We start from the raw sequence: 14819 nt of genomic DNA on the forward strand, positions 1-14819 counted from the left end.
GCTGTGAGCAACAAAAAGAAATAGCAATCTAATCAGAAAAAATGTAATGTGTTTACAATACTTAGACACACTGAAGAGGTATATTTTTATATGAAATACATCTTTTTTGAACTATTACTAATAACATAGGCAATCATACATTTATATAAATGAAAACAAACCGTACTGACATATTTTCAGTTGCAAACATTATGCTTCACATATAATCTTCTATACAGTCATTTTCGACTGAACATTACCTAGCTCATTCAATTCCTGCCCTCCCTTAAACTTCATTCTTCTTCTAAAACATTATTCTACATGTATTGTTCCCACAATTCCCATTTTTTTCTACGTAATCTGCTCCTACCCTTTTCTAACAATCCCAGTTCCAATTCTTTTATCTCTGCTACTACATTCACTACTTCTAATACGGTTGGTTTAGACTATGATTTCCATTTCTAGTGATTGCTTTTTTGGCAGTCACCAGAATTAAACTCAGTGGAGTTCATAGGTGTGTACTAGGCTAATGGCCCTGGAGCCTTTACAAGCCTAGCCCATAGGATTACCCTGGCATTGTGCCACCCGACCTTAGTACCCAGTGCCTCTTTCGAGTAAAGCTGTTGGAGTGATCCCTGGGGTGAGTTTTCTATTTCCCATCCACTCATCAAGATTTCTCTTGAAGAGGGCCAGTGAGGTGTTCTGCTTGACATGTATGGGAAGTCTATTCCATAGCATGGGTAGTCTCTGGGTTATGAACCTGTCCCTCCAGCATGTTCTGTTGATTGTGGTAATGAGGATGAGGTCTCTGGAGCGTCTGGTGTGAAGGGATTGGATTTCTTCAGATGTAGCATTTCTAACAGAGCTGGGTCACACATGGCTTAGTAAATCAAGCAGTGATTGCCTCTAAGTAGGCGATATGAGACAGAGAATAGTTGGAGTTTTTTTAGTCTGTCCATATAGGACAAATGTTTAAGGCCTAGGATCCTCTTTGTGAGATACTTTTGTGGCCTCTCCAGTTGTTGCAGGTGTTTAGTGAGGAACATGCCAATTTGGGCTTTGTACTCAATGATTGGCCTAATGAGGGAAGAGTAGAAGGAGATAATGACCTCTTTCTTCCTGGATGCAAAACCCTTAGTAATGAGATGTGCCACATAGAAGGACTTTCTGACCACAGTGGCAATGTGGCAGTCAAAAGAGTGGTTGCTGTCAACCTGTGCTTCCAGATCTCTTATAACACCTTCTGTGTTCAGTGGACTATCATCAATGTAGTAATTCATGGGAACTGGGTTTTTTCCAAAGGGGATGACAACACATTTTTTCTGGCATTGAGCTTAAGGCCATGGTTCTGACACTAGTCGCTGGTCTCAGTCAGGCCTTTCTGTAGGATGTCAACATCACTTGGGGAGTTAATAATAGCTCCCAACTTGTAATAGTCTTTGAACTTTGTCAGCCAGAGTCCTTTTGTGTTGGCCTGGACTTCAGAGAAGTAGATACCAAACAGGAGAGGACCCAGGACCGAACCCTGTAGGACTTCACATGTGACTAGTTGGCAGTCTGACTTGGAGTCAACTACTTTCACACTGTGGGTTCTACCTGTGAGCCAGTTTGCAACCCACCTAGTAATATAGGGGTTGATGCCTAGCTTAGTGAGTTTTTCTATGATTCCTGAGTGGGGAATGGTATCAAAGGCCTTTGCCAGATCAAGATAGGCTGTATGAACCACCTTGCTTTCATCTACATCTCTGGTGACTGACTCAAAGAAGCTGACCAAGTTGATTCACAGAACCAAACTGTGTGGGATCCAGAGATTCCCTATATCTTTGTTTATTAGGTCCATGATGATGCATTCCATAACTTTGCATATCAGACTCATCAGGCTGATGGAGCAATAGTTCCCATGGTCTGTAGTCACTCCTCCTTTATGGAGAGGGATGACTGTAGCAGTGCACCATTCGGTAGGGACAAAGCTTGAGGTGAGGCTGTGATTGAACAGGGCACACAGGTAAGGTGCCAGTTCACTCTGTAGTTCATGTACAACACAGCCAGGGATATTGTCAGGTCCCATAGAAGCTGTATTCTTGGCCTTGGACAGTGCTGTTTTAATCTGCACAGCAGTAATACTGGGTGACTGGCAATCTACTGGTATTGTGACTGGTCCCTTGGGGGGAGGAGAGGGGTAAAGTTGGCACTGAATCTGTCGGCCAGTATATTGGCAATATCTGATGGCTCAACATAGGAGGTACCATTGTGCAGTAGCTCAGAGCAAATCTGGGTATTGCTGCGGAAATTCTTTACATAACTCTAGAATGCCTTGTGGTTGTATTTACTATCTGCTGTAATTCTGTTTTCATAGCTAGCTTTAGAGGATTTGATGAGGGATCTCAACTTTTTGTTGAGGCTGATAAGGTATTTTTTCCAGTCTTGGGACTTCACCTTATTCCGCATCAGTATCCTCCTCCTGTTGTAGAGTTTGTTTATGGCAGGGGACCACCAGATTGCCTTCCTTTTTTTGGAGGAGAGCGTTTTGGTTCTATTGGGTATGACGAGATCCATGCATTTGTGTACGTGTTCATACAGTGCATTGGTGTATGATTCGGCGGTCATGCAACTGATCCCCATTTGCATGGGTGCAGTGAAGTTAGCCACCTCTGTTTTTAGGAGCCCAAAGTTAGCTTTGGAGAACTTTTTCATGGTGATTACCTTTGCGGGGGGGGGGGGGGGTTGGATGTGGATTTCCAAGGTGATTAGTTTGTGGCCAGCTCTAACCAGGGAGGAGATGACTACTGGTGTAGAGCAATGGTTGCCCATGTTAGCAATGACAAGGTCAAGGATGTTGCTACCTCTAGTGAGGGTAAGAACCAGCTGGTCCAGGGCATCGGAATTAATGATTTCCAGAAAACATTGAGAAAGTGGATTGGTACATGAGTAGTTTTCCCGGTTAATGGAGGGTTAGTTGAAGTCACCCAGTATGAGAGTCTTAGGTTGGATCTTAATATTCTCCAGGGTGCTTAGGAACATGGAGTGTGAGTCTTGGAACACGGTTGGGGACCTATAGCAGGCTACAACATGAATCGCAGTCTTACCCAATGTTAGCTGCAACTGAAGTATCTCAGATGCATTATGTTGGGCTACCAAGTCTGGAAGTGTGGGCATCCTTTATGAATATAGAAACACCTCTGACTTTGGAGCTTCAGTCCAAGTGCTGGGGCCAAAAGGTGTGGAATGGTTTGTAGCATGGTAGTGCAGGGGTGCTTTCTGCTGCCTTGAACCAGGTCTCTGTTACGGCACAAATGTTGATGTTCTCCATTTTAAGAAGTGCTTTGAGTGAGTTCATTTTGAGATTTAGACTTCTAGCGTTGATAAGCATTACCCTCAGACTGCATTTGTTTGTAGCTGTTATGGTGGTAATTTGGTCTTTGGAACACCGCCTAAAAAAAGGCACTATAGGAGTGGCAAAAGTCTTGGCCAGTATCTGGAAGCCCAGGGGTGACAGATGCAGGCCATCTCTGGCAAAGCATCAAGGTCTGTCAATTATGTCATCCCAGGCAGACAGATACTGGATCCCCTTAAAATGACACCAGAAACTTAGCCAATTGTTGAAATCAATCATATTCTGCTTGTACTGTCTTATCATTCTGGGTGATATATCTAGGAAATTCAGATCCTGAATCACAGTTAAAAATCAATTCCTTATTTACACCAAGCTACTCACCCAGTATTTCTGACAGAGCAGTCTAAAAGGAATTTTTAAAGTCTGCCAACTCATTACACTCTCAAGAAATATGTTCACAGTTATGTCTTTCTTCCCAACCACTTAATCCAAAAGAAATATTTTGCCAGTAGGCAAGTGCAACAGCCCTACAAATATTCTAAAGCAAAAAAGTGGCCAGCACAATAAATGAGAGAATAAATAGCATAAATGTTTATTGGCATGACTTACCGGTTTCGGCTATAAGCCTTCTTCAGTGCATTTGCACTATATATATATATATAGATAGATATTATATATATATATATATATATATATATATATATATATAGATAGATATTATATATATATATATATATATATATATATATATATATGCATATGTATACACACACACACACATATATATATATATATATATATATATATATATATATATATATCCTCCCATTGTTTCTTTGCAAATTGCTTATCCAATCTCTCTTACAAATCCTTTCTAACCTCATCTGATTGGTTCCTATAGTTATTGTGCAACATTTTATATGCAGTACTAATTATCTCTTTTTTTTAACAGTAGCCTATGTTCTAGATTCAACAAAAAAACTCTACCAGTGCAGGTTTTTCACTTAGGATTCCCCTGTTCCTTTCTCTTTGCCTATACTCTGATATCAATCCATGATGAGAAGGCAGTCTCTAGCCAGCAGTTCAAATGTATTCTTGGCCTCTTCCCATTCTATTTTTTTTCCCTCTCTAAATTATTTTCTCTTAATACTTTGGTTCTTTTGCCTGTTTTCTCCAGCAAATTCTATCCCCCTCTTTGCCTATTCTCTGTACATCTAATTGCAGTCATCTCTATCAGCAGAATCTCCTTTCTCCATTCCCCATGTTGGCTATGCTCTTAGAACACTTTGTGAATATAATATTCTGCATGGCTATTGTTATTTTCATTAAGGATTATGGAAGAGATGCATTAATTACAATGTGTAAGAGTTCTATGGTGATTTTATGTAGTTTTGTTTTTCGAATATAATAATAATAATAATAAACAGATAGGAAGTTAAACAGTGATTACATTACGCCTGTAAACAGGAATAGATGTGATAAAACCAACAGTGATTATATTCTTGTTAATTAAAACGCTTCTTCAAGATACACTCTTCTGCAGTAATTGATCATTGAGCTTACTTGTTTAAGTATTAGTCATGTAAGCAATTGTTGTGTGTGTGAATACTTTATCTTGCTTCTAAGACAAGATCCAACATCTATAAATATATTCATGACCAAGCCTCTGTAAAATGTTGCTGAAGGAGTTTCAACAGCTATCAGATTCCTGTTAATTCTATAACCATGAGCTAATAATTGCTCAAGTTTACTGCATTGCCAGCATGAAATGAGAATGATGACATGGGAGACTTCATGGACAAGAGGAATCTAAATCCCCCTGCTCACTTTCAAGCAGCTGGCCATGTATATGAGAAATGTGTTATAACAAAGTTTTAGATTCCTGTGTGACAACAAGTTATGAAATATGTAAAGCACTAGAGAGACACCACTGGTCTGGTAGGAAGATTTATCTGGCTATATGCAGGATGACTACATAATCCTGTAGCATGTGAAGCAGGATACACAAGACCCCTCCAATGGGGTCTCCCTTACATGTCTACATCTCATTTTTTGGTACTTTATGTGGAATTCTCTGGGTTACTTTGGTGAGACAGTATCTTCAAATCGCTGTTTTATAAGTCATGATCTTAGGGAATCATAGTAGACACTGCAAAATAATTTATTGATTGCTCCATTCTGAATGTTGAAGAAATAAACTGTTTCACCAAAACTGGTGCTTATGCAATCAACACCAATAAGATTTAAAGTAGGAAATCAAATTTCAACCCATTATATTAAGTACACAAATATCTGTACTTACCCTTACATTCCGGTGTCACACCTGTCCAGGTGCCATTGACAGTACAGTGTCTGGTCAATAATCCTGCGGAATAATAACCTTCCCGACATTCGTATGTGACGACACTGTTGAATGTCAAACCATCATTAGATACAACTCTTGCATTGCTTGGAGTACCTGGATTTCCACATGATATCACTAGGGAAAGGATAAATCATATAAGTAATATACTTTTCTCTGGGTTTTCTAGCAAATACTCTATGTACCGCATCTTCAGGTGTATTTTTTGAAAAATATTTTTTTTTAATTAAAAATGTATTTTTTAATAATAAAAAAGGTTAATAACAAAGATGCAACCTATCGTCACAGTAAAATTGTTCAATGACATAATGTAGCATGTGGCTAAAATATTTCACATAAGCTGCAACTATCAGATACATAATTGATTTAAGACAAACTGATGTATACTGGTACATATGACCCTTATCATCAATCCATGCATGTAAAAGTCACAGGCTGTTCCACATGCCATAATATAGAACACTAAAGCGATAAGAAACACCAACAGTTAAACAGGATACATCTGTGATCAATAACAACAAACTTGAGTCACTCTATTAGTTTCAAATTTCAAACATGAAAATGCACCAATACACAGACCACTTGGCTATAATTATTTTAAAATGTGCCCAGGCCTTAATAGTTTTAGACTGCTTCAATACTTCCATTAGCCAGTTTTCCAGAATATACTTGCAATGAGCAAAGAGCCACAATAGAAATGTGGCCACTACTGTTCTGTTCCAGTACTAGCCAGTAATGTCCAATGTGAACCCCAATGTTGGGATGTCAGACAGCCAAAACCTATATTCCTCAATGTAAGGTAATGTCATTTGTAGTGCCCATGCTACACACTGAATCATCTGTTCCCATCTCCGTGCCACTTCTGCACATGCCCATACCATGTGGAAATATTTGGCCTCCCTCAGTACCACCTGTGTAGCATTTTCATGGTAGTGAAATGAGCTAGGGTTGGTCAAACACAAGAGTCTAGTTGCTTATGACATCTCACCCACTTCTGAATCCTCACTTGTTCTATTAACACTTTGCTCCATTTTGACAGCAATACATTCAAAAGGGGTTCCAAAGCCACCAGGATCTACCTTGTAAAGTCTCAGAAGCCTAGGGGTACCTTTATTATGAGGGGTGGCTTTCCCAATAGAAAGAAGCTCCTTTATCATTTCATTATAAATTAGTTTGTTAGATCTAAGTCCAATAAACACAATCTTAGCAGCAGAATTTTCCACCAACAAACTTTAAAATGGAGCAACCTCTTTCTTACATCTTCCAAGGGGAGAATCTGCTAGGATATATAATTTCATATGTACACATACCACTCCTGCTTGTCTCCAGTCTGACCAATATATGTACCAACCCTCAATGTAAATTAATAGGTTTTGCCAGATACATGCTAACACAGACCCAACCCTACTCTTACCTTTCTTCTTAGCTACCCAGGCATCAAAGTACAGATTTAACCTCCACCCCCATATCCCAAGTTTTAAAAGATGGGGTAGCCAACAATCTATGCTGATGATGCTGTATAAGCCAAAGCTTTGTCCTCCTCCAGGGATTGTTGTCTTGCCTACTGGGCCCTTAGAAATGCCAGCCTGTAGTTGTCACTCCATATCCATTGAGATATGAAATACTCACACTTTCCTCAGTCAATGGTATAAAAGATTTCTTCCACCTGATCCTCGGGCTCTATTACTTCATACCAGATGAGATATTAAGCTTTGCATTTTCTTACTAAATGGGGTAAATGTGGCCTGGGGAATATTGGGTAGAATCCATGATTCATTCAGTTACACATTACTGAAGAAAGACAAACACATTTTTCCCCCTGACCCACCTTATCCCTTAATTCAGCCTGGAATGGCTGGATATTCACATCAACTGAGGAGGCAGTGCATGGTATTACCTTAACGCCTAGTTATGTACATTGAGTAAGAACCTTACAGGGTATGTGACTATTAGTTAGGCAGACTCGGTAAAAGGGAAATACTTCTTCCTGGTTCGAGTGACCTTAAGAGCAGTGATCAGCTCCATGCTCGCTAGCACCTTTAACACCTCTCTGACCTGGTGGTGTGGTGCACAGTGCCACATAACATAGTCATCGGCAGACCATCTAGTGATATTTAAATGAAAAGGTGCCTGTTTAATTCTCAAGGCACTGAGTGCTTTTCCTAGATACAAATCCAGTACTGTGACAATCAACACAAATAAATGGGGGGACAGTGAGGACCCTTGTGTCATTCCTCTTCCAAGAAAGATAACCTCTGACAAGGAGTCCTCTGCATCAAGTTGTACTGTTGGGAGTCATAAATAGCAATCTGCATCAGACAATAAATTCCAAGGGGGAAGCTGAATGTTCTCACTGCCAGCCATAAACATGACCACTTAATAGAGTCAAATGCCATCTATAAATCAATCAGAAGCACCCACGCTAGTGTATTATATTTCTGACAAATTGTATGGTTATTTAGCAAAACTTTCAATGAGGCAGTTCCCCTTGAGTTCCTTTGATAAATCACAAGTGATTAGAGCCAATGACAGAAAAATAGTTAGTCAAACCTCTTAGCTAGGATTTTGCAAAAAATGTTATGTCGGTATCTGGAAAGGAAGTTGTATGATAGTTGGATACCTCAGACAAATCTTTATTCAGCTTCAGAAGTATAGTTACCATAGCTATGACTAGATCTGTTAGAAATCTCCCAATATTGATAGCCACCGGGTATAACTCCAACAAACAAAGACTAACGTCTCTTTTAAAATGCTTATAAAAATCAATGCCCAATCTATCTATGAATGGGGCTTTCCCTCCAGTTAGGGAATCAATTGATTTATACAGTTCCTGCAAAGCAAATGGCTGCTCCATTGGTACCACCATGTTGTCTGACACTGGGTTTAGCACAGGCCAATCTGCCCCTCTATGGAGCTCTTCCTCCATCCCACAATCACCACATGCAACAGGTCTCTCAGACTCCTTAGTGAAGATGCTTGCAGTCTCATCAAGATTACTAGTTACCAGTCCTTTATTGTTCCTGAGAGCATTAATCCTAATCTCATTTACCCTCTCGGTGTACCTTATGGGATAAGATACTCTTCTCCCAGTAAAACACCTATATCTCTCCAACTTTGCCAAAATATATCAGTACTTTACTTGTGTATACTCCTGTTCAAATTACTTCCATCCACAAAACCTTGTCAGTGCATCTCCCTTTGAAGCTGACTCTCAGTGCTTGCAGCTTCCCATTTAGTTCTTCAAGCTTACATACAATTCTCTCATCCTTATTATATTGAATCTGATAAGTTATGCTTTTACAAAGATGTTTAAAAGCCAAACATTTGACTACAGCATCTCCCTCAATACAAAGCTGTGTCCTCCAAAAAGTGCATATTGTGTGAAATGACATTCCAAACTGGCCTTCCCTTTTAAAAGAAGTGGATCAAGTTACCAGTATGGAGTACAAATCATCTTTGTACTTACTCCTATTGAAACATCACCCACAGCATGATATGACAAAGATCTAGTATTAGTATTGCCACTTTGCACATCTCTGTGCCAAATCCTGCTGATCAGCCAGTAGTATAAATGACTGGTAATGCCCCCTAGCATAAAAGGCGGAATCTTGTTCAGTAGCATGTTAAATCTGCCATACATCCTTTTCCTGTAAGTGTTCAATAAACGCACTGCCTTACTGGTGTATGGGAAGTGAAGCCCTGTTACCCTCCCTCTGGCAGTCTATCAAAGCTCAGAACTCCTCCCACTTCCTGTCTGTGGGTGTCAAAGACTAATCACCTGGCCGAACCAGGACTACTCTTCAAATCCCCAGATAGGATTCTTTCAATTTTTTGCAGCCACAGTAAGAGAAAGATCTCGTATTAGATTATTCTCTTCTCTAGATTACCTCAGATACAGAGTTTAGATAAGAAACCCTTTTTGGCATTTTATTCCTCCCTCTGCCTTTTTTATATGTGCTTGTAATGTATATTCTGATGATTTGCTTGGTTTTTCCTTTTGCAAAGTTATATGTACTTTTATTTTGTTTGCAACATAAGAGTTATACCGTTTATTTCAATCTAATTCTAAGCTTCTGTTTTGTTAACCATTTCAATGTGTTTTAGGGCTATAGGTCAATACTTCCATGGGTTTCTGCAGACCGTTTTAGTGCAATTCCTCTCATTGCCCAGTGTTGCCAGAATCACAAGTTAATCACAGCTTTTATTTCCATTTATTTAAAGCTTATTTTTGAAAGTTTTGAAAGGAAAACCTGCTGCTTTTAGAGTTTTTTGGGCTATGGTTATTTGAGATAACTGACTGGGGGTGTATGGATGTGGAGCTTAGAGGGTGGAGTTCTAGACCATAGTACCCACACAGAGTGCCAGTTGAGCTAGCTACAGTTTTGGTTAAAGAAAATATTTTCAATGCTTTTCAGGTTTCAAAACATGCTTTGAGTGCCTAGGAGGGTGCTAATGCTACTGCAAGAAACGCAGCATTGAAAATTGTGATAAGGAGGTATGCTGGTTGCACAGTCAGAACTTTTCTGATGAACTGAAAATGAGATTTTGAAGGCTCCACTTGAGTCTGATTGTGTCTTTGATACAGCAGCTAATCAGATCCTTAAACCTTTGGATGATGGAGGTAAACTCATGCAATGGGTTTTGGAAATGTTTATATTCTGAAATTTCCCTCTTTAAGTACAATCATTTTCAATGGCCTTCCAAACAGATGTCCCAGCCAAACAAAAAACAAGGCAATCAAAGGGAATGACAGGATGAGAACCCATCAAGCCTAACAACAGGGGTACTCTCAAACAGGATGGCTCTCCTTCAAACTTTTGATTATGCCAAGGCATGGCACCTGTCCTGCTTAAGTCTCTGTCTAGGTGCCACATCTCCAAAGGAAGATCATAACAAGGTGGCTTGGCCATCAGTAGTTTCTGACAAATAAGTGCTCAACATTGTTGACAGGGACTACAAATGGCAGTGTAAAGAACATCCACCTTCATTCAAAGGGGTTCCCTCTCATCCAATAGATCACACTTTATTTCCTAATATTCTCTGTCAAGTGCTGGACTCAGGGGGGGGGGTCATAGAACTGGTTCCTCCTTCTGAAAGAATGAGAAGTTTCTACACCATAATTTTCCTGGTTCCCAAAAATGAGCTGTCAACAAGACCAGTGTTGGAATTTTCTTTTTTTTGAATACTTTTATCAAGGCCCATAAGTTCAATATACTCACCCTTTTTGAATACATTTATTAAGGTCTCTAAGTTCAAGATACTCACCTTGCAGGCATTACTTCTTATTTTGGTTGGGAAGCTGAGTCAATGGGGAAGCAAGTTCAAGCCATTTGGTGGCCCAAAGGTACTGGGAAGTACATCAGTATTAAGTAGATGCTGGCAGTGATTCACACCTTGGAACTCTTTTACCATCTTTGGTCTCCGTATCCTCTCCTGGTGGTTACAGAGAATGTCATTATGATATGGTACCTCAACAGACAAGGGGGGGGTCAAGGTGATACCCTCTGTGCCAGTTGGCAATGATGGCCTGGGAGCTGGCTGTACATTATTCCCTGACTCTTCAGGCATTATATATCCTAACAGAGAATTATATTGTGCTAGGACTATGCAGATCCCAGGCAGATGCATGAGTGGCAGTTCAAGGCAGTGGTGTTCCAGGATCTCATTCAGATGTGAAGAATGCCTTAAAAAGACCTGCTTGCCTCCTTTCAATACAGACAACTGGAGAAATTGTGCTCCAGACAGCCTTGCAGCCATGCTTGGAAGAAAGATACATTCTCTTTCCCTTGGATAGGAATCTTCATGTACTTGTTTCCACCCTTTCCACTGATTCACAAGGTACTTCTGAAGATTCAGAAAGAAACGCCAACGATCATTGTGGTGAACTATTGGCCCAGGCAACCTTGGTTTTCCCTTTTAATGTTGTCGGTTAGGGGAAATTGCCACAGTCTTCCTCATACTATGGATTTGCTCAAGCAGTTTCAGGGGTAGCTTTTGCAACCCAGTTTGGAGAAACTGACAGCCGGAATGATTAAATCTTGACACTGTTTAGACACTGGTGTCATGGAGATGTGCAGCAGTTGTTAAAGTAGGCTAGAAAACCTGCTACTAGAAAATCTTATGTTTACAAATGGATGAGGTTTTCAAGTGGTACCTAAAAGGAAACAGAGAGCACTGAGGTCAATATCCCTCTGGTCTTGAAATATTTGTGTGAGCTAATTTAGGATGGCTTATCAAATTTGTCCATTAAAATACATTTAGAAGCCATCTCAGCCTATGGATTCCCCCTCTTTCTTCTTCTATTTTGGTAACTCAGTTCATGAAAAGAGTTTTGCATATGAGACTCCCTCACAGGCAAATTCCTCCTTCATGGGATCTCAACTATGTTCTTGAAAAATTGACCTTACCACCTTTTCAACTGGCAGCTAAGCTGATCTCAAGTTTATAACATGGAAAACTGTTCTGCTTATTGCTCTGACATTTGTAAGATGAGTTTCTAAGCAGCAATGCCTCATACTGGGGCAGCCTTTCCTCATCTCCTTCAGGGATAGGTCTGCATTACACACTAATGAGTTCATTCTCAGTCAATCATTACTCTCCCTATTTTCTTTACAAAACCTAAGAATAAGGAAGCGAGCATACTTATAACTTGAATGTGCATTGGGAGCTTGAGTACTACATTAACAGAATAAAACCCTTTAGGAAGGCCAAAAGGCTTTTCTTACTTCCTACACATGGGCAAACAAGGAGCAACCTGTCTCTAAGCAAACAATTGTGCTTCGGTTATCCTCTGGTATTGTGTTTTGTTACATTACCATTGCAAGGCAAATCCAGGCAAGGTAAAGGCACATTCCTCCAGGGCCTTTTCTTCTTCAGTGATGTACTGGAAAAGAATGGACTCTAGAACTATTCTAAAAGCAGCAACTTGGTCCTCTGTCCATACATTTACAAAACACTGTAAGCCGGACACTTTTTTTTAAATCCAGAGCTGGCTTTATATGGACTGTTCTCCAGAGGCACCAGACTCTTATCCTCCTCCTTCCCAGGCTGGGTAAACTTTGGAAATCTACCCATATGCCAGTAAGGTAGTTTTTTTTTTAACTGCTACCTTCCCTCTAGCAGTCTATCAAAACTCAAAGCTCGTCCCATTGCCTTTCCATAGTATGAAGGATCATTCACATGTTAGGGCCAGAACTGCCCTTCAAACCCTCAGATAGGATCTTTTCAGTTTTCTAGGGTCCTACAGGAAGACAGATAAAAATGCAAGCTTTCAACCTCTGCTGTTCCAAACCACAAACAGCACACACACACACACGCGCGCACACACACACACACACACACACACACACACACACACACACTCACACACACACACACACACACACACACACACACACACACACACACACACACACAGCAAAACAAAAAAAGCTGCTGAAGAAAACTCAGTGGCAACTCCAGCAACAAACTATGTACATCAAATAAAAGGGAGGTGGTGGGCAGATAGTACCAGTAAGGCAGTATGTTCTACCTACATTGACGTTACAGGTAAGTGGGACTATTACAATTAATTGTACTCTCCTCCACTAAAATCCTAAGTTCCTCACGTACCTCTACAACCATCTTCTAACAGCCAGCAACCTGTCAAGGTGAGTGTCTGTTACAGCATTAAAATTGACACCTATCAATAGCTTATGATGTCTATTATATAAAGCCATAGGCACAGCTCAAAATTTGCTGAGGGGCCTTATATCATCTCATTAGGTCCATAAAACTACCTGTGATCACCCCCTCCCCCTGGATTGTACTCAACTTCACCACCATTCATCTCCCATGACTGTCTCTAATAACCTCTTGTATTATCCAAGGTAATGATTGATGTAACAAGACAGCTGCTGCACATTTTGCAGAAGTGGCAAGAGATGTTTATCCTTCTACCAAATAAAAGTTCTCCCCTTTTGCTTGAGCTTCAGTTTGGTTTTGTGAAGACGTACTGTGTGGACCATAACATTATATAATTCCATGTGCATGGCGTTTGACAATCCATGTAATGCACATAAAACCCTTGTGAGAAACCTGTACAGATTCACCTTCCAACTTATCAGTTACAGACAAGCCTTGCATACTGTAATTCAGCCACAGTGATGACAACTTGTCGTATTAGGTTTTACAAGAAGGAAAAAAAACTAATGAAGAATATAACTCTCGCACAAACCTGTGTAACAAACAGAAATAAACAGCTGCATATAGCACACGTGGGGATCCTGAAAGGTACCCAAAAGGAACCCAGGGTGCAGTTTTTATTCCCATAAACATAGATTGCATGCTTGCAAAGGGCAAGGTCACAGGCAAAGTTTCTCTCCTAACCCAGGTCATGGAATCAATTCGCAGTTTATAAAAGCAGTAATTGACTACCTCCTCATTGGCAGATTGCTGTATTCAAAAAAACAGACAATTGCAGACACAATACTCAGATCCAGTGCAGTGGCAACAGGTGACAGAAACACTGATTTTGTCTAGATAATGGCACACACCTATGCTTTCATCATTTCTACCACTTATACAATCAGTTCCCTCAAGGGAGCACAAAAAATAAAATAAGAAGCAGTTGTTCTTGCCACGCACACCTACAGGATCCCAGCCCTAATGTCAAATGTTCAGAGTAAATGTAATCAGCATTCCTCTTTGCCCAAACCATGAGTAAGACTAAACTAAGAAATTAGGGAGGACTTGACAGCTCTGAAATCTATGTTCAGTCATTCCTCCCACCATACAGCCTACATGAATTAACCTCCATGTTGGTGCCCCCATACTGGAATATAGTACAGAGCAACACAGACATAGTAAAGATACAATACCATGCATATAGGGCATGAAGTCATTTGTCCCATCTTCTGCAACATTGAAGATATGTCCATCTGTGATGAAGACTGAAACTGGGGATCCCGCTATCATTTCCACCTCTGTTGCTGAAATTTCTGGGGCAAAAAAGGCAGATTCACTCTCCCCACACTCTGATCAGGCTGCAAGGAGTTGTTAAGAGTCTTGTAACAACTCAGATGTGAGGGAACTAATACAGCAAAACAGTTGTTTTCAACCCCCTGCTCTAGAGTCTTGTGGGTCCAGCATCTTATCTGATACCTT

The 14819-nt window shown here is 40.2% G+C and overlaps 1 protein-coding gene across 1 annotated transcript in view; it reads right to left on the reverse strand.

Moving 5' to 3' along the window:
- Positions 1-14819, reverse strand: part of LOC122792225 (CUB and sushi domain-containing protein 1-like) — a 3080606-nt gene that overhangs the window by 509321 nt on the left and 2556466 nt on the right. Inside the window, exon 53 of the mRNA XM_044059969.1 lies at positions 5616-5792. Coding sequence (XP_043915904.1) covers positions 5616-5792 — 177 coding nt within the window. The remainder of the gene's footprint in view (positions 1-5615; positions 5793-14819) is intronic.

Source organism: Protopterus annectens, chromosome 1.part2 (assembly GCF_019279795.1).
Source record: "Protopterus annectens isolate FY-2018-M chromosome 1.part2, PAN1.0, whole genome shotgun sequence".
NCBI lineage: Eukaryota > Metazoa > Chordata > Ceratodontiformes > Protopteridae > Protopterus > Protopterus annectens.